Below are 19864 nucleotides of genomic sequence, written 5' to 3' on the forward strand. Positions count from 1 at the left end.
CGAGGCCCTCACAGACAGAAATGAAAGAAAGTCCAAACCTTTTACGATCCATCAACAAAACAAAAATGTGAGCTGATACCAGCAAGGACAGGTTGTTCTTGTCTGCGATATTAAAACAGCCTAAATTAATGTGTCCCCCCCTACCTATTACAGAGCCCCCTTCGTAGGTCGTACAGCGACACAGCGTTTGTCAGAACCCCCCCTGGGACCCCCACCCATACCAAACAGGCCCTGCACACCCCCTCCTCGTGAGTATACCTCTCTCTCTCACACACACACACACACTCTTCAACCAAAGCACCCACCGTGATGACCAGCTAGTAATGGTGCTTGTGTGATCCAGGGTTTGAGTTTACACCCGTCTCTGGTGTGTCTTAATGACATCCCTTGAAAAAGTTTTTAAACTTTTTTTTCGAAACTCACTGCTCTGAGTCTGCCCCCCGGGGGGGGCCTGGAGAACAGAGGCTGCAGTAATCTGTGTTACCAGCAGGGGGAGACAGTGGGAGCCCCCGAGGTTCGGATTCTCAGATCTAACATGTAGGTCAGTGTTATATTTGAGTCCGAGTGAAGCCAGCCAGACAGGCGGTCATATGAGTCACTTAGATTTCTTTGGCCCCCCCCCCCACCCCTTCCTCCTGCCCGCCCTCCCCGCACCCCCCACCCAGCTGTAACCCCTGTCCCCTCTGTCTGTCCTCTCTGTACTCCACGGTGCCTCACCTCCCCCCTTCCCCCCCTCACCTGTTCCAGTCGCAGCACGGGCCACCCCCCCCAGCAGGCCGCCCCGGCCGGCCCCCCGCCCCTGGGCCTCCTGTCCCCCCAGACCATGCTCCAGGCCGCCAGGGAGCTGGGTCAGCAGGCGTCACAGCGCCTCTTGCAGACGGTCACGCAGAAATACAGGTCCAGGTGACAACCCTCCCTCCCTCCCCCAACTCTCCCTCCCTATGCTGTCTGTCTCCCTAACAGACCAACTAACACCTAACTGAGAACTCTGTACGTCACTTCGGATAGAAGCGTCCGCTAAACGCGTGACATGCATGGTTATCCTCCTTGGTGTTGACGCTGGCTTAACGTTAACCTTCCTCTTCGTCTCGCTTGGCCGTGTGTCCTGACTGCCCTCCTGCTCCGCCTTGACACTCAGGTCTGCTCCGAGGCTTTCGCTTGCTCGGCCTCCATCCCGCCTGGTCGCCAGCCTCCCTTCCACTCCTCAGTGTTCAGGCCTGTTCGCAATCGATTCCTCGTCTGCATCCTCGTCGACTGGAAGTGTTTCCTTGCTCAGTTGAAGCGTCTTCTGATTGGCTGAGTTGACGGCCAACGCATGTCCACTGTGGTCGCTTGCCTGCTGTGCTTTTTCATTGGATGACACTGCCCTCTTCTGGCCTCTCTCTCTCTCTCTCTCTCCCTCTCGTCGCTGTCTTTGGCTTCTTGGCTGGTGTTCCAGGCCTGTTATCAGACTGTGGTCTGTGTGTCTCTCGTTCCAAGGTTTGGTGGTGGTGCTGACCCTGCGCCCCCACCTGTCGTGGCTGAGCCCCCCCCTCACGGTGCGGAGCCGGGCAGGAAAAGGTGACTGTCTGGGGGGGGGGGGGGTTGACGACAAGCTGGAGAGCAAGTGGGGGTGTCTGTGGGAAATCTGAGTGTGGGTTGATGTCGTGGTCGTCTCTGCTCTAACCCTGTCGTCGTCCTCTCCCCCCCACCCTGGCAGTGCCATGCAGGAGTCCTGGCTGGGTCAGGAGGACGAGAGCGGGGCCGTCGTGGAGTTCATCGTCCTCAGACGCCAGGTGAGTCTCACAGCCTCCCTAACCGGGCACGCACGGCTCTGGAGGTGACCTTGTGGTCAGGGACAGCTTGGAAACTAAGACCAACTAAGGTGCAGAGCCCAAGGGGGTGTGTGGAGGGGGTTTTTCAGGGCTGTGAGGTGTGTGATGTGAGGTGTGTGATGTGATGTGAGGTCTGTGGTGTCTCCAGGTGGTGAAGATGAGCCGTCGGCTGGCTGGTCTGGAGAGGCAGAACGCAGAGCGCAGACAGACCGAGCTGGTCCTCTTCTCCCTGCTGCTGTCAGCATGCCTGCTCAACGGCTGGCTCTGGATCAGGAGATAACATCACACTACATACACACACGCGCACACACACACACACACACTGACACTACATACACACACGCACACACACACACTGACACTACGTACACACACACACACACACACTGACACCACATACACACACGCACACACACAGACACTACACACACACACACACACACAAACGTCCCACACTAACACACTCCAACCAACTTTCTTAAATCTTTTTACGTTCATTCAACTATGTTACAAAAAAACGATTCTGTTGCAATGTCACGCACAAATGAAAGAAAAAGCCTTAAAGAGTCTCTATCCTGGTTGGTTGTGTGATGTGTTTTGGGATGGAACAGCGTAGGGTCAAAGGTCATCAGTGGTCACAGGTTGACCTTTGCACTGTGCAGCCAGAGGGATGGCTTCTCTAGTGTGTGTAATGATGAATTGAGATGAACTGGGCTTCACAGCCATAGCTTCAATCTGTAAACCAAGTCCTACAATCCCAACACCACACTCAAACATTATGAACTGACATGGCTGATTGGAAAGTCAAAGGCCGTTCTTTATGGAACATCATTAATCCGGTTGAGAGTGATTTGTGTATCTACAGTTGAATGCCTGAGTATTCTGATGCTATTTGATCAGGTTTACACCAAAGGTCATTCTAGGAGTTGAAATAATATGCAAGTGGTTGATTTTAGAAAAAGAAAATTTGCCCTCAAACTTTGAACCACTTTACTGAATGCATGTTTTCTTTGCAGTTACTTTACTTCATTTTGCTGAAGTTTACTGGATTTTCTTGTACTTGTTTAAATATATTTAATAAAGTAGATTTTATATTTACGTTTGCTGAGTTTGTGTTTTGTTCAAAGGGACACATTTGTCAGGTCTAGTAAGGAACACAATATTCCTACAGATCCAGGAGTTCATAAACAGATAAACAGGGAAACAAATGTGTCATTGTGTTTATTAACAAAATAATTAAATTATGACTAAAACATGTAAACTCGCTACATTTGGAGTTGTCTGTAATTTTGGCCACCGTCAGAAGGGGCACATTTAAACACACAGATGTTAAACAGCATGAGATGAACGTTGTAAAAAAAACGAATACTTGATTATGATTAATGCAATTTAATTCAACATGATTTGTGATTGTACAGTAACGATAACCTTATCAAGCAGCATCTATTATACAGACTGTGTAGGAAAGCACTGGAATTATTAAACAAGAGCTGGTTATTCAGATATTCAGATTGGTATTTTTTGTTACCAACATTCTGTTGTAGTCATGGTAACGTCCAACATTCCACTCTGTATTCTCAACTACTTAAGTTAATACCACACTTGTCTGATCTGTCCTTATACGCTCCTTAAGGCAGGTGTGCTAGCTGGTGCTTCTGTGGGCACTGGGTGACACTAACAGACTGTCCAATGGTCCTTGTAGTTCTTTGCGTGAGTAGGAACGTGGTAGTTGTAGTTCTTTATCTGGTAAGGACCCAGAGGACCTCGTGACGTGGAGTGAAGATGAGCCAGGAAGGACGGAGGCCCAGCTGGGACACAGGAGAGCAGGGTGCCATCCGCACTGAACATCAGCGCAGCTTCAAGGTCCACTCTCCTTGTAAAGAGTTTGACTAAGTCAACGGAAACGGCATCTATACAGACATCTGGAGCTGATTGTATGGAAATGTCGAGCTAGGATTGTCAGTCAAGAAGGAGAGCATTTCATGCTCAAACGCTACACGCGAAGACGTACGTTGACCTTTTGAAATGTCACTGAAGTAACTACTGAAAAAGAGCTAGAATACAGCATGTATATTTTACACATATATAAAGCATTCAGTCACATCTTAAGAGTTAGAGTCTTCCACCCCCAAGGCCCATTATCAATGTTACACCAAACATGTGACCCCCCCCCCCCAAAAAAAGGAAGAGTCTCGTGATAGTAACACTGAACGCATCTATGTGCTTGGAGGTCCCCGTCAGGCCTTCCGGAACACGGAGGGTTGCCGTGGTAACGAGTGTTCCGACCGCTCCGGAGTTCCGCCACGACAGAAGTGTGCACCCGCTCGCTCACACCGGGCTTCTGTGTCGTGTCCGGTCGCCGTGGGGACGCCGCTGGCTTGAACACAGCTGGCCTCCGACCAGACCACAACCACGCACACTTAGAAGTTCAGATCACATGACATATAACACACACACGCAGAGCTGGTCGTCAGATCAGCTGATGTGTGTGTGGAGGAGGAGGAGGGAAGGGGGGATGGCTTCTTTGGTCCCATGTATTTGGCTTTGAGAACACACTTTCACACTACTACCTACTATAGCCTGTATGATTGGACTATGGTTACCAAGGCAATGGTTGGCTGTAGGGGGGGGGGGGGAGGGGCTCTGTTGGCTGTCGACGAGAGTCGTTGATGACAATCTGATCCATGTAGAAAAACCGAGGTCAATTCAAACAGACTTTTGGAGTCAGGATATCATTTGAAGCAGTCTACAAGGGAAAAAAAACACCACAGGACACTAAAGATGGCTACACTGGAATTTAGGACAACCAGTTACCCACCTAGTCCCAGCTAGAACCGTCAGCTAAGACCACCATACCGCTTCCATCCTTGGAGAAATCACTGATCTGACCAGACAGAATGTGGTGACAGTTGCATGTACGCTGGTCTGATTACACCTGCCAAGCCAGGTTAGGTCACCCCGAGGAAGTCATGTGCGGCTATGCAAACAGAGGCACTGGTTGACTTCACAGGCGCACTGAGCAGCCAAGCTGCCTCACTACAACTCCTGCAGTAACACACCCCAGCCAGTAGGGGGACACACAGCTTCCTGAAACACCAGATATCTGATCTCTCAGTCTCTCTCTCTCTCTCTCTCTCTCTCTCTCTCTCTCTCTCTCTCTCTCTCTCTCTCTGTCTTAAACATGAAAGAGCTGACACAATAGAAAAGACAGAAGGTTGTCTTAATCCGAGAACCTAACCGAGCAACTAATTTCTTCACTAATTTAATTCTGGCCATCCATTGTTGTGAATGTCCAATATTTAGGCTCCTCTCCATCTACTTCCTGGAGCCCCTGAGCTCCAGGGGAACCTTGGGAGACCCCGATTGAAAAGCAGTGCATTGTGGTACTCTGAGTCCAGTGCCCTGGAACTGAATAGGCATTCTAATGCCCACATGGGTTCAGTTCAGTAATACACTAGTAATACTAATACTACTACTGCTGTTTTCTAAATACAGTATTTACAGGTTATAGGATTGTTTTGTAATTCACACACAATATCACTTTTGACTACCCAAGTGCCTCGTCTAACGTTGGTAAATAATGAACGTACTACTAAACATAAATAGAATAACTACATCACACTTTAAGTAAAAAAAAAAAGATTAAAAAAAATAATAATAAGTAGTGCAATAAATGCAATGAATGTTAACCAAAACATTTGGTCCACATGGTGCTTGTTAGCCAGTAGCCCTCAGCAATACTGCGCAGGAGTAGGCGGACTGAAACAGGACTGAACATGGTGTTTCTCATGAGAAATACATAGTGCATCCAAACACCATCTCAGTTCCCCACCCCGCGAGCTCGACACCAAAACAAAAAAACAACAGAATCCTTCACCTATTTAGAAAGTGTGTGTGCGTGTGTGTCCAGGCACACACTCTCCCCTCCTGTCCTGTGGCCTGCCGGAGGTCAGGGGGTCAAGGGGTCAGAGGTCAGATGAGGATCTCCACCATGTCGTTGTCGACTTCCTGTTGGGCGGCAGGGGGCGGGGCGTGGGGCTGGAACGGGGCGCGCCTCTCTAGGGTGCTGGAATGGAACACTGGAACGTCTGCAGACAGACAGGTAGATATCAGTACCCCCATCCTCGTCAGACAGACAGGTAGATATCAGTACCCCCATCCTTGTCAGACGGACAGGTAGATATCAGTACCCCCATCCTTGTCAGACGGACAGGTAGATATCAGTACCCCCATCCTTGTCAGATGGACAGGTAGATATCAGTACCCCCCTGCCCATCAGACAGACAGGTAGATATCAGTACCCCCATCCTTGTCAGACAGACAGGTAGATATCAGTACCCCCATCCTCGTCAGACAGACAGGTAGATATCAGTACCCCCCTGCCCATCAGACAGACAGCTAGATATCAGTACCATGGCTGGTAACACAGACACGATAGACACGTTTGAATAAAGTTAAACAAGTTTAAATAAAGTTAACCAGGTTTGAACGGGAGTGTTCCTGAGTGAGGCACCTGCTATGCGGTCGGGGATGTATACGGGGCTGGGGCTGGAGAGGCGGCTGGGCAGGGTGATGCTCTGCGGGGCAGGAGGGCTGGCCTTGGTCCCCTCTGGGGCCTGGCCCTTGTCCGTCTGGGTGCAGCTGTCCCGGCTTCCACTCTTGGAGTGCCCGGCAGTCATGGGGCTGGAGGGCAGGACAGGGGAGGGCGAGGAGGAGATGGAGTCCGTCCTGAGGGAGTCCATGCGGTACTCTGGGCTCAGCAGGAGGCCTGGAGGAACGTAACGAGAACGCTGGGTTTAGTCCTCGCTGAACTCCCATGTTATAATATCCCTACATGCTGAGTCAGTGGGTTTCGGTTGGGGGAGGGGGGGGGGGGGGGGGGGTGAGGGGAAAGGAGAGGATAGAGAAGGAGAGGGGGAGGCAGGGATGAGGGGTGGGTGGTTGACTCATGTTTCATGTTACATACCACCCCACCCGCAGGCTCATAGCTCAGACTCTTATGACAACTGGACATTCCTCACTACTGAGGCCAAATTCATGGTGCATTAATCATCATCGTCATAACTGTGGTCAGATCAGATTAAGCCAACCCCCATCTCTCTCTCTCTCTCTCTCTCTCTCTCTCTCTCTCTCTCTCTCTCTCTCTCTCTCCCTTTTTATTAATCTCTCTCTCTCTCCCTCTGTCTTTCCCTCTCTCTTTCCCTCTCTCTCTCTCTCCATCTTCCTTCTTTATTAATCTCTCTCTCTTTCCCTCCTCTCTCTCCCTCTCCCTGTCTCTTACCCAGACTGCCCTTCCAGCTGGTGTCCTTGCGTTCCTCTGTGATGGGGGAGGAGCTAAGGCCCAGGCTGTGGGACAGCAGGCTGGAGCCGCCCGTGTTGGCGATGGACATGAGGGACTTGGAGGGTCTCATGGTGGCCGGGGCGTCAGACTTGCTGGGGTCCTTCCTGGAGCGCTGGTGGAGCACCTTGATCATGGCATCCTTCTCTATGATCTGGGCGTGCAGGTTCTTTATCCTGGGGGGGAGGGGAGGTGTGAATTAAGCCTGAGTCAGTACCAGGTGAGTCAGTACCAGGTGAGTCAGTACCAGGTGATTCAGTACCAGGTGAGTCAGTACCAGGTGAGTCAGTACCAGGTGAGTCAGTACCAGGTGATTCAGTACCAGGTGAGTCAGTACCAGGTGAGTCAGTACCAGGTGAGTCAGTACCAGGTGATTCAGTACCAGGTGAGTCAGTACCAGGTGAGTCAGTACCAGATGAGTCAGTACCAGGTGAGTCAGTATCAAGTGAGTCCTTACCAATTGAGTCAGTACCTGGTGAGTCAGTACCAGTTGAGTCAGTACTAGGTGAGTCAGTACCAGGTGAGTCAGTACCAGGTGAGTCAGTATCAGGTGAGTCAGTACCAGATGAGTCAGTTCCAGATGAGTCAGTACCAGGTGAGTCAGTACCAGGCGAGTCAGTACCTGCTCTCCATGTCCACACAGCGTCTGTTGGCCATGAGGATCTCCTCTTCCTCTTTCTGGATGCGGGCCTCCACAGATGTGTCATAGCTGTTGCTGGGGGAGTGGCTAATCACCGACGATGTATCCCTGGCAACAGGGAGGGCGGGCAGGGTCATTGACCGGGACACCAGACCAAACACAACATAGACCTTTCTCAATTATCAATCCACATTTATATTTTTACACAGGTTTATTCATATACAATCTATGCTTACCCAGGAGAGCAATGAGCTGATAAAGAACTACAACTACCACCTCCCCCCCTCAGACGAAGATCTACGTTCTGTGACAGCGTTACCAAGCGGCCACAGACGTGCCTGCAGTTCCTCCTCCCTACCTCTGGGTGGCGACAGAGGCGGCAGCGTCCAGGGCGAACTGCCTCATGACGCTCTCCTCCAGGTACTTCTGCTCCCACTTGGTCATGTCGGCCTCCAGCGCCAGGATCCTCTCCTCCTTCTCCCTCAGGTGCTCCATCAGGGCCGTGGCGTTGTACTCCGAGGCCCCGCCTCCTCCGACGCTCTGAGCCCCGCCCTGCCGCTGGGGGGAGGAAGGGGGACGGGGGGAGACGGAGTGAATATACATCTCTCTCCTCTCTCTCGCTCTTCTCTCCTGTAGGGTCGCTGAGTTCACCAGACCAAGGCAGTCTGTCAGCTGCAACCCCTCACCTCCATTTTCTTCTCCTGGCTGGCAGGACAACTGACTAGCTGGCAGGATGAGTAGCTGGCTGGCTGGCTGGATGACTGGACCTAACTAAATTAATTTGGCTGGCTGGCTGTGCGGGGCTTGCTGACTGATGTCCTGGCTGGTTAGTCTGCTAACAGAACCTGGTCAGCTGACTGCCCCTTGGCTGCAGATTGGCTGGTTTACTGTCTGTCTGGCTAAGCTCAGCTCTAATGTAAAAACATTCCCCGCTCCTCTGCTCTGGTGGGAATGCTGGACACACAGGAAGACAGGGAGGAATGTCTGGACCAGAACATGTCCACTGGGAGTCTGCCCCAGGAGCACCAGCAAAGACATACTGTCAGTGTGTGTGTGTGTGTACCTGCAGCTCTCTCTCCAGGTGTGTGTGTGTGTGTGTGTGTACCTGCAGCTCTCTCTCCAGGTGTGTGTGTGTGTGTGTACCTGCAGCTCTCTCTCCAGGTGTGTGTGTGTGTGTGTGTGTACCTGCAGCTCTCTCTCCAGGTGTGTGTGTGTGTGTGTGTGTACCTGCAGCTCTCTCTCCAGGTGTGTGTGTGTGTGTGTGTGTACCTGCAGCTCTCTCTCCAGGTGTGTGTGTGTGTGTGTGTGTACCTGCAGCTCTCTCTCCAGGTGTGTGTGTGTGTGTGTGTGTACCTGCAGCTCTCTCTCCAGGTGTGTGTGTGTGTGTGTGTGTACCTGCAGCTCTCTCTCCAGGTGTGTGTGTGTGTGTGTGTGTACCTGCAGCTCTCTCTCCAGGTGTGTGCGTGTGTGTGTGTGTACCTGCAGCTCTCTCTCCAGGTGTGTGTGTGTGTGTGTGTGTACCTGCAGCTCTCTCTCCAGGTGTGTGTGTGTGTGTGTGTGTACCTGCAGCTCTCTCTCCAGGTGTGTGTGTGTGTGTGTGTGTACCTGCAGCTCTCTCTCCAGGTGTGTGCGTGTGTGTGTGTGTACCTGCAGCTCTCTCTCCAGGTGTGTGCGTGTGTGTGTGTGTACCTGCAGCTCTCTCTCCAGGTGTGTGTGTGTGTGTGTGTGTACCTGCAGCTCTCTCTCCAGGTGTGTGTGTGTGTGTGTACCTGCAGCTCTCTCTCCAGGTGTGTGTGTGTGTGTGTGTGTACCTGCAGCTCTCTCTCCAGGTGTGTGCGTGTGTGTGTGTGTACCTGCAGCTCTCTCTCCAGGTGTGTGCGTGTGTGTGTGTGTACCTGCAGCTCTCTCTCCAGGTGTGTGTGTGTGTGTGTGTGTACCTGCAGCTCTCTCTCCAGGTGTGTGTGTGTGTGTGTACCTGCAGCTCTCTCTCCAGGTGTGTGTGTGTGTGTGTGTGTACCTGCAGCTCTCTCTCCAGGTGTGTGCGTGTGTGTGTGTGTACCTGCAGCTCTCTCTCCAGGTGTGTGCGTGTGTGTGTGTGTACCTGCAGCTCTCTCTCCAGGTGTGTGCGTGTGTGTGTACCTGCTGCATGCGTAGGGCCTCCAGCTCTCTCTCCAGGTGTGTTTGTGTGTACCTGCTGCATGCGTAGGGCCTCCAGCTCTCTCTCCAGGCGTGTGCGGAGTCTCTGCTCCAGCTGCTCTCTCTTGTCACACGCAGCCTGCAGCTGAGCCAGCGCCTGCTGCATGCGCTCCACCTTCTCCACGTACACCTGCTTCTTCTTCAGCTGCACACACACACACACACGCGCACGCAGGCACACACACACACACGCAGGCACACACACAGGCACACGCACACAAACACCAGAATAGAATGAATACCTCAGTCAGATATATTCATTAGAATCATATTAGTGCTTGTGCACAAACACAGACATTATGCGATAACTTGACCAACAGAAAACAGGTGAGACAGAAATGTTGTACAGTTCCCAACAACCCCTGCTTCTCCAGAACGCCCCCCCCCCCTGCCCACCATGTCACGCCCCTTTACCCCTCCAGACCCCTCTACCCCTCCAGACCCTCCTGCCCCCAATTCCCCCCACCCTGCCCCTCCAGAGCCCTCCTGCCCCACCAGACCCCCCTACCCAGATAAAGGACCCTTTGTGTCCTCAGTACCCATGTCTCCCAAGTCTCTGCTCACTCTTTGAACTCCAGCAGGAGTTGGACTGAATGGAGTGATTTAGCTCAGGGGGGAATCTCAGCAGAGAGCACAGGAAGAAAAGACAAATACAAAAGAAAGAGAATTAAGGGCACATAACAGTGTTCCCACACACAGAGGGGGAAAAAGAAGAGATAGGGAGAGAGATAGGGAGAGTTAGAGAGAGAGGAAGAAAGAGCGAGGGGGAGATTAGAGACAAAGATAGAATCAGAGAAAGAGTTAAAGAGGAAGAAAGAAAGAAAAAGGGAGTTATAGAGAGAAAGAAAGAGTGAGAGAAAAATGAAAGAGTGAAAGAGAGAGAGGGAGAGAGAAGGAATGAGAAAGAGAGAGAGAATGAGAGAGTAAGCCAAGAATCTGTCCTTGTTTCGCTCTCTTTCATGACGGAGGGAGGGCTGCAGTCAGGCTCTTTGTTCAGGAACAAGAAGTCGCTTGTGGCGGAGGGAGGGGAGGAACGTCCCGGAACTTTCCAGAACCCTCCCGCACCGATTACCCCTCGTCCCCCTGGGCCGGGCTGATTCAGAACCCCAGGCCGGGCCGGGCCGGGCCAGGCCAGGCCAGGGGCAGGGGTGGCTAAACTACCTCAGAGAAGCTCCAGGTTTCCATAAGGGAGATCTGGAGAGGCCATGCCCAGAGACAGGCCAGGGATTTGGGGCTAAAAGGGAGGCTTGAAGCCCTTACTCACCTCCCCTCCCTTCTTCCAGAAGGGAGGGGAGGTGGAGGATGAATGGATGGAGGGGTAGAAGGACAGGTTCCAGGCTTTCATCCTGATAAGGACTCAACTCGTCATTCAGTTGAATAAGTACCAACACAGTTGACCTGTTCCTAAACTCTGTACAAGAGCTTTTGCCAGGCAGCGGTCATGTCTCAGTTCTTCCACCAGGGGGCATCAGGACACGCGCAGGATCAACCCCCTGAAAACTGCTGCACATTTGCAGATCAACAGTTGGGTATTACCGCGACCTAAACATCCTCTCGTCACTCACCTCCTCCTCCAGTTTGACTACTTTGGCCTGGGCGTTGTTGAGCGCCTGATCTCGGATCTCGATGTGTCGTCTCTGATCCTCGGTGGTGGAGCGTAGGGCGTTCAGTTCGATCTCCAGCTTCTCCCTCTCGCGCACCGTCTCCTTGTCTGGGTGGAGTCAAAGCAGCGCTTCAGGTGAGTTTACATGAACGCCTGAACAAAGCCGCCTGAATGTGTTTTCCCGGGGAAAGACATTCGAAACGAACGCGCTTTGTAGAGAAGGTATCTGTGACATAACATTAAAAACAAACTCTGCAGTCTCCCTATTTCTCGGCCCGGCTCTCTAAGCAGACACATTCAACACGGAGATCTACACTTTCTCTAGTTGCCACTAACTGTCCACTGCAGTTTAGTAGAAGAAGAATTATTGTTGTGTGTTAGTCTGAATCAAACCTGGAACCTTCTCCAAGGAAGCAGTTCAGGGCCTGCTGTGTCAGTATGTGGCACCAGTGTTCGACAGATGACGTTCAGTCGAGCACAAAGTGAAGCTGAAGGTTCTCTCTGCTGGGGGAGGTATGTTCAGGGTGCGTGTTGAATGTTCAAGGCCCGATGTGTGTGTGCGTGGTACTCACTCAGGACCAGCAGCTCAGAGATGTGTGTGGTGTGGGTGTGGTGTGTGTGCGGTACTCACTCTGAACCAGCAGCTGAGAGATGGTCTTGCGGTTGTCCTCAGAACCCTCACACTCTCTGGCAGCAAGCTGCTTATTGGCCGTCTCCATTCGCTCTGCCACAGAGAACACACACACACACATCAGGTGACGACACACACACAGGAGACACACACTCACAGACTCACATATACACACACACACATCTTACACAGGGCTTAGAAACGCACTATAAACAAATGTATGAATCTGAGCCTGTCGTGACAACACTGGGACGCTAGTAAACGTTTCTAAACAGTTTTTTTTCCTGCAGAAGGAGCTTTGCGCCGGAGGGATTTCAGCGCAATTAAACAGTTTATGGACGGACTGTGAAAAAGCACGGACTGAAAAGGAGGGTGGGAACGGAGAGAATATGAAGGAGGGGAGGAATGGATAGAAGACCCCTGGAGGACTGTTTAACGGGAACATGGCTGAGGTGGAACGGTTCTCCGTCTGAAGAACCCCAGGGTTCCGTGCGTATTAAAAAGCCTGGAGGGGCCGTTGGTTGCCACGGCGAAAAAGGCAAACAAAAACAATAACTTGGCGTGAGCTTGTTTGCCAGAGTAACGGCGGTAACTCTGACAGAACCTTCTGGAAATACTGGAACCAGAACAGAACTGTGCTCCTTCTGGGCCAAACGTTAGAATAATATTTCTGCGAGCGGTTTGAGGCCAGCGGGCGGTAACACACAGAGAAACACAGAAGGTTTGATGGATTCCCTGCCGTTCTCCTTCCTCGCGCTCTGTTTCTCCAAACGCTACGAGGACCAAGTCGTACGTTTAACGCCAACCCCAGAAGGAGGGGAAGATATCAGTTTCTCGTGTATCGATGGAGGGGGAACAGAGGAGAGAGCAGGAGGAGGGGTGTGTGAGAGCGGTTGTGTGTGATTTTCTGTAAAAGCCCAGAGATTCCCAGTGGACCTGTTCTGGGCGTTGAGCCACGGAGTTTGGGCTCTCATCCATCAGTAGGAGACCTGAGTGGATGGAGAGATGTGGAACTCCACACCCCTCACAGGACAACAGCCTAAAGACGTACAAAGAACATTCTAGAACGCTGTAGAACGATCTAGAGCATCGCAGAACAGTCTAGAATAACGTAGAACAGTCTAGAACGGTACATGGTGGTCCAGGCATGAAAGGACCTTGGCGGGACACGTCAACAAACCCGATCGACCGACTTAAGATTCATTTCCAAATCAATTCCGTTCGGAATTTCCGACGCGCACACCCACCTTTAAACGTGCGTGAGTGAGTGTGTGTGTGTGTGTGTGTGTGCCGTACCTCGCAGGTCTCTGTTGAAGTCGTGCAGTCGTCGCAGCTCAAGCTCCAGCTTGTTCCTCATGGTCTTCTCCAGAGACTCCCTCTTAGATGAGGACTTGGCCAGACTCTCATAGGCCTCTGACACCAGTTGGATCTCTGTTTCCAGCTGGTGGGTGGGGGGGGGGGGTTGGAGGAGGACGAGAAGTTAAACTTAGTAACCGAGATACGTGCAACAACAACCAACATTCATGTACTCTAGGACACCCTCCCCGTTCTCTGTTAACCCCCCAACACACACACACGCACACACACACGCACGCACGCACACACACACACGCACACACACACAAACACACACACACACAAACACACACACACACACACAAACACACACCTCTCCAGACCTCCTGTTACCTTCTGTAGCTTGGCCACCTTGTCTCGGCACACCTCCATCTCCTGCTTGAGCATCCTGTTCTCCTCCGACAGCCTGTCGACCATCTGCTGAGCGCGCTCCATCATGCCGTACGGCTCCCCCTGCAGGTGGGGGTGGGGGTAGTGCCCTGGGGGCAGCCCCTGGTAATGCTGTTGCTGCTGTTGCTGCTGTTGTTGTTGTTGCTGTTGTTGGTATTGATGTTGTTGTTGTTGTTGTTGATGATGATGGTGTTGTTGTTGCTGCTGCTGGTGGTGCTGCTGGTGCATCCTGGAGGTGGATCCGTAGGAGTCGTAGGGAAAGCCGTGGCCCCTTTGGGGTTGGTGGTGCGTGGGCCCCTGGCCGTAGGGGTCCCCCTGGTGGGCTCCCGGGCCCTGGTGGTTGCGGGGGCCCATGGGGGGGTAGGCCTCGGCCTGCGGTTGGGGGTGGGAGGCGCTGAGCAGGCTGGAGAGGGTGGAGGACTGGGCGCGGGACAGCGACCCCACGGAGGTGACGGAGGAGGTGGGGCTATGGTGGTGGGCGGATCTCTGGGAGTGGACTGAGCCATCCTTATTGGACCTGCACACAATCAATCAATCAGTCATTCGATTCAATATTCGATAAATAAGCAAGCAGTAATTGTAATACGTGATGTGATAATGACGTAACGTAGGGGGCCTCTAGATCAGTAGTCAAAGGATATACCACCGAGCTAAAGCCAAACCCCCTGAACCAATCACAGGGCAGGAAGCACTTGGTTTGTTCGCATATATTTTCAGCTATCGAAACACCCTCTCGGTCCTCTCTCAGGGTGACCGTGACAACGAGAACGTTCCCCCGTAGAACCGAAACGGATTCGCCTGCAAAGGGCCAGGAGCATGACACCGCTCGGCCTGTTGGGTAACTTGGGGAGGAAAAAATAATAAATAAATAAACGGGTTCAAGAAGAACCCGGCATTCCTGACAAGCGTCACACAGACGTCATCCAAGATCTGGGTCGTGTCGCAACTCGCCCCGCGTGTCGACAAAGACGCTGGCGTCTTCCTCAACGTGGGAGTGGGGGGGAGCAGGCGTGAAACAGGCTGAACAGGATCTGGTCCTTCCCTTCTTCCCGACTGCTGGCGAAGGAGTGTGTGGGGAAACAGGCGGTGGGGGAAAACGCCTGACTCAGCCTTTTTCGGCTCGTCGCTAACCTGAACCAGAACTCTCTCAGAACCTCCGGGCAGCTAAAGTAGGCTGTGTGCAGGCCTAGACCCCTGTACCACCAGGCCACCACCTCGAGAAAAAGACTTGAACAACTATACTCCATGCCTTTAGTGGTTTGGAATAGTTGTCTCTACTTGCCAGTTATGTACTGGATATGTGATTTGTGGGTGCTTTGACTGCTTAAAATGACACTAAACTAGAACGTTTACACAAAGGCCCTTTATTTAGGAGACTGTGGGCATCAGAGACAGACAGCAATTCCCACAGACAGTGAGTGTGTGTCACTAGGTGAGTGTGTGTGTGTGTGGGTGAGTGATTGTGTGTCACGAGGTGAGTGTGTGTGTGTCACTAGATGAGTGTGTGTGTGTGGGTGAGTGAGTGTGTGTCTTGAGGTGATTGTGTGTGTGTGTGTATTACTCACCTGAAGGAGCCGTACTCTGGAGGAGGCTGGTACCTCACGTGTGGCATCTCCCTGCTGTGCTCCCTGGGCCGCTGCTCCTGGTAGTAGAGGCCCCCCAGCCCCGGCTCTTGCTTGGGGGGGGAGCCCATGCCCTTGAAGGGGTAGTCTGGTGGGGGTCCGCGGTGTTGCCCCTGGGGCTTGTAGTAGTCCCCCGGGGGCCCGGGGGGGGGCAGCTGGGGGGAGAGGGGGGCGGAGGTGACGGGGGCGTGGGCCTTGACGCCGCTGGTGGCGAGCGACAGCTGCATGAGGCGCTCGCTGAGGGAGCGGACGTGACCCTGCTTCAGGTCCTTCAGCCCGTCGTCCTGGTGCACCTTACCCGGGCCGCTCACCCGCTGCACCGTGGGCCGCCCCTCCGTACGCACCTGGGGGGGGGGGGGGGGGGGAAAGATTAGTTTTAGTTAGTTAGACATTAGTTTACAGTTTACATTAGACGATACCTGACGATATTTTTACTTGAGACGATACGATAATTTACAAGAGACGATATATTTGACATTAGACGATACCTTCACACGAGAAGATCCGTTTCTGACAACAGTCTACAACCAGACATCTAAGTAGGAACATGCTGTCTTTACATGAACACGGTTAGCTACAGTTAGCTACAGTTAGCTACAGTTAGCTTAGCACGACAGCGCCCCACCTTGGCGTTGGTGACTCCCGTCACGTAGAAGGCGGCGCCGACGGAGCCAGGAAGCTGCTGCTGCTGGGGCGGCGGGGGCTGGTGCCCCCGGTAGTACTGAGACTGGACCTTGGCTTCCTCGTAGGAGGGGAGGTCCTCCGGGTTGGGCCCCTGCCCGCTGCCCCCTCCGACGCTGTCTCCACCCCCACGAGAAGAGCCCAGCTTCTCCATGCCGTTGTCCGTCTGCAGCTCCTGTCCCTGGGGTTCCTGCCGGGCGATGTGGGGGGTCATGGAGTGGTCGTCTGCAGGTCCCTGGCCGCCGTACCCCCCTTGCTGCTGTTGTTGTTGTTGTTGTTGTTGTTGTTGTTGCTGCTGTTGTTGTTGTTGTTGTTGTTGCTGTTGTTGTTGTAGAGCCAGGTAGTTGCGTCCCTCGCCATAGCGCATCTGCTCCTGTAGGAGGCGCTGGAGCACGGTGCTGCTGTTGCCGCCGCCGCCGCCGCCGCCGCCAGGGGCGTTGTCCTCGGCCGCCGCCCTCATGTCAGCCCCACCCTGCTGCTGGGCGCGCACCTCATGGAAGGAGGAGCTACGTCCACGGTCGATGCTCCCTGGTGGGGGGAGGGCAGGTGTGTGTGTGTGTGGGGGGGGGGAACGAGGGGCGGGATGTGGAGTTAAGGGGTGGAGGAGAGGGTGAGAGACAGGGGTGGAGGGGGTCAGAACATGGAGAGGCACGGTCGAGCGAGGTCATACGAGGTGCGACATGGGACACAGTGAGGGCCGTGTGGACACGATGGAACACACAGATGGGGAGACGGTGATGTCATCACACACAGAACCATCTCTTTCTTCTGATTGGCCTGGCTGGGGGACAACCTGCAGAAGTCAACCAACCAAAACCAAAACCAATCCCCGCCCCTGCCCCCCTCTTCATCAAAACCCAATCAAGCGGCAGGATCAGACCGGAGTCTTTAACAGTCAGGCAGCTGGGCCTATCAGCTCTGTTTCCTAAGGTCCCGCCCTCTCCTCCAGTCATGTGACTGGAGGATCCTGTGTCAGCAGAAAAAAATAAAAATAAAATCCTTCTTTTCTTTTAGTTTTGTTTTTCCTTTTTGGCCAAACTGATAAGTCACCCGATGACACGTCACCAGAGCCAGACTGTTAAGGACCTTCCGGAAGCATTCTGTGTGATTCCAACCACCACCCCCCAGCCCCCAAAACACGTATCTGCTTGACTGTCAACATGCACTGCTCTACTCCACTAACCACTGGGCCCAGAGTCATCTGTTCCATGAACTAAAGTCAAACGTTTATCGAAATAAACACATCCAAATTTGGAGAAAGATTTAACTTTTTGGATTGGATTTTCTAATGCTGCCCCCAAGGTAAGCGTTGTGATCGACACCGTTTGTACAAACACACACACAGTACTACAGAGAAAAACAGGTAAGTCCTGATGTGTGTTAGTGTTATAAAAAAAAAGGTCAGAGAGTTGAAACCACCCAAGAAACGTTTGCAGGCGAGTGAACTCCGACAGCGCCTGCCCTCCAAATCAAACACACTCGTTTCCGTTAAGTAAAACGGTCCTTTCAACTGGAGCCAATAAAAAAAGCCACAAGCGAGCCTTCGGCTTAGCGAGTTCAGTCGATGACCAGGTTTTTTTCCAATGTTTTCTATATATTTTTTTGCGTTTATTTTGTTTTTAACACGGTTCTGTGCGGTGGTTTCCACTGACAACCTTGAATGTCGCGACCAGAGAGAGATACTACAGGCTTAACACCATCTACAAAGAGAATGAAGGGGAAATTTTATTACATCTATGGCTGTCTGAAATCCTTTTCATTCGCAGCGAGGACGAAGCTTTTTTCCGAAACATCTGTGGTAAAAAAAATATATGTGAGTCAGCTTGGAGCCGTTCTCCCTCCCCAACGTCTCCCTCGTCCTCTCTCCCCGAGGAAGAAGGAAAAGAGAGAAGAAAAATTTAAAAGAAAGGCAAAAAATGGGTCACAGCGGTGTGTGTGTGTGTGTGAATACTCTCCTGACATACTTCAGATCTTACTTCCTGCTTCTCCTCCACAAACTCTTCTCTCTCTGACTCGCCCTCCGCCGACACAAACGCTGGCGTGACAACGGACAAATGAAGGATGGGAACACAAAACAAACACAGTGAACACACACACACACACACACTGAGGATGAAGGGATGAATCGAGGACGTGGCCGGGTGAATGGATGAGGACTGGGTGAATGTATGCAGGAATGAAGGATCACTTTGTGACTGTTGTGGCGTGGTGACATGAGGAGGTGGTACGTGGTTTGTTTTCGCGGGGTGATGACCTTGTGTGTGTGTGTGTGAGACACTCGTTCACACACACACACACACACACACACACACTCACTCATTCACACACGTTCACTCAAACTTGACCAGGGGAACTCACACAGGAAAAGACACCAACTTTCATACAGTGTTTTGTACGTTATATTTAGCGAGTGGTTTGTGTGTGAGTTGTTTGTCTACTCAGGAACAAAAACGAGGTTAAAGGGCAACTATCTATTTGTTCGCTACACTTTGAGATTAAAAACCACAAAGACACCATGGTTTGGTTGTGTTGTTTTAAAACACAGGGAAGTTTAAACCACTACTCCTCAACTATTTATCCCAAGTGAAAATTATTGTACACTTAAAGTATACGTACAAAATACAAACGTACTTACATTCTGTATATTAAAGTTATTTGAATATACAGATTCAGTGTACTTTAAGTAAATGTCAAATTGTGTAGGGAAACAAATATAGTTCATGTATTAACCTCCCATTCAGATTAAACTCTACAGTTTTTTGTTGGCTTGGACATTTATAGCTGTGCCAACTTCCTCCCCCCCCCCCCCCCCCCCTGCCAGGCCACCTACCTGTGTTGGTGCTCTCCGCCTGCTCCGTGGGTGGGGTCAGTGGGCTGTGCTCATGCTGCTGGGGCGTGGAGGGGGGGTGGGGGGCGGGCGGGGGGGGCGGCGTGGGCGTGGCCTCGTCCTGTAGGGTGACCAGCTCCTCCAGACGCTCTAACACGTACAGGCGCTGCTCCACCTCCCTCAGACCCAGCCACTCTGGAACACACACACACACAGAGACACACACACACACACACAGAGACACACACACACACACAGAGACACACACACACACAGAGAGACACAGAGACACACACACACACACACACAGAGACACACACACACACAGAGACACACACACACACACACACACACACACACACACAGACACACAGAGACACACACACAGAGACAGAGACACACACAGAGACAGAGACACACACACACACACAGAGACACACACACACACAGAGACACACACACACACAGAGACACACACACACACACACACAGACACACACACACACCCACAGAGACACACACAGAGACAGAGACACACAGACACACACAGAGACACACACACACACACACACACAGAGACACACACAGAGACAGAGACACACACACACACACAGAGACACACACACACACACACACAGAGACACACACAGAGACAGAGACACACAGACACACACAGAGACACACACACACACACACAGAGACACACACACAGAGACACACACAGGCAAGGTCAGAAACTGGGCAATGTGTTAACGTACACAAACAC

The 19864-nt window shown here is 52.1% G+C and overlaps 2 protein-coding genes across 16 annotated transcripts in view; one reads left to right on the top strand and one right to left on the bottom strand.

Annotated features, from left to right (window-relative positions):
- The window catches only part of LOC134013967 (mitochondrial fission factor), a 3670-nt gene extending 1505 nt beyond the window's left edge, over positions 1–2165 (top strand). For 2 of the 5 annotated variants that reach the window (XM_062453757.1, XM_062453755.1), the window contains 5 exons: positions 154–248; positions 748–903; positions 1480–1560; positions 1700–1775; positions 1963–2165. In XM_062453757.1, coding sequence (XP_062309741.1) covers positions 154–248; positions 748–903; positions 1480–1560; positions 1700–1775; positions 1963–2094 — 540 coding nt within the window. In that variant the 3' untranslated portion in view covers positions 2095–2165. The remainder of the gene's footprint in view (positions 1–153; positions 249–747; positions 904–1479; positions 1561–1699; positions 1776–1962) is intronic. The other 3 variants (XM_062453756.1, XM_062453758.1, XM_062453759.1) reach the window with 3 other exon arrangements.
- An 854-nt stretch (positions 2166–3019) lies between these two features.
- The window catches only part of amot (angiomotin), a 29168-nt gene continuing 12323 nt past the window's right edge, over positions 3020–19864 (bottom strand). For 3 of the 11 annotated variants that reach the window (XM_062453028.1, XM_062453029.1, XM_062453031.1), the window contains 13 exons: positions 19102–19293; positions 16216–16799; positions 15534–15934; positions 13912–14485; positions 13519–13663; positions 12223–12315; positions 11554–11699; positions 9984–10133; positions 8151–8350; positions 7775–7900; positions 7096–7328; positions 6328–6582; positions 3020–5902 (listed from right to left, as the gene is read on the bottom strand). In XM_062453028.1, the coding sequence (XP_062309012.1) occupies positions 5787–5902; positions 6328–6582; positions 7096–7328; positions 7775–7900; positions 8151–8350; positions 9984–10133; positions 11554–11699; positions 12223–12315; positions 13519–13663; positions 13912–14485; positions 15534–15934; positions 16216–16799; positions 19102–19293 (3215 nt within the window). In that variant the 3' untranslated portion in view covers positions 3020–5786. Of the gene's footprint in view, positions 5903–6327; positions 6583–7095; positions 7329–7774; positions 7901–8150; positions 8351–9931; positions 10134–11553; positions 11700–12222; positions 12316–13518; positions 13664–13911; positions 14486–15533; positions 15935–16215; positions 16800–18003; positions 18065–18235; positions 18307–19101; positions 19294–19864 lie in introns of those variants that run through there. The other 8 variants (XM_062453027.1, XM_062453024.1, XM_062453026.1 and 5 more) reach the window with 8 other exon arrangements.

This window comes from Osmerus eperlanus, chromosome 27 (genome assembly GCF_963692335.1).
Source record: "Osmerus eperlanus chromosome 27, fOsmEpe2.1, whole genome shotgun sequence".
NCBI classification, from domain to species: Eukaryota; Metazoa; Chordata; class Actinopteri; order Osmeriformes; family Osmeridae; genus Osmerus; species Osmerus eperlanus.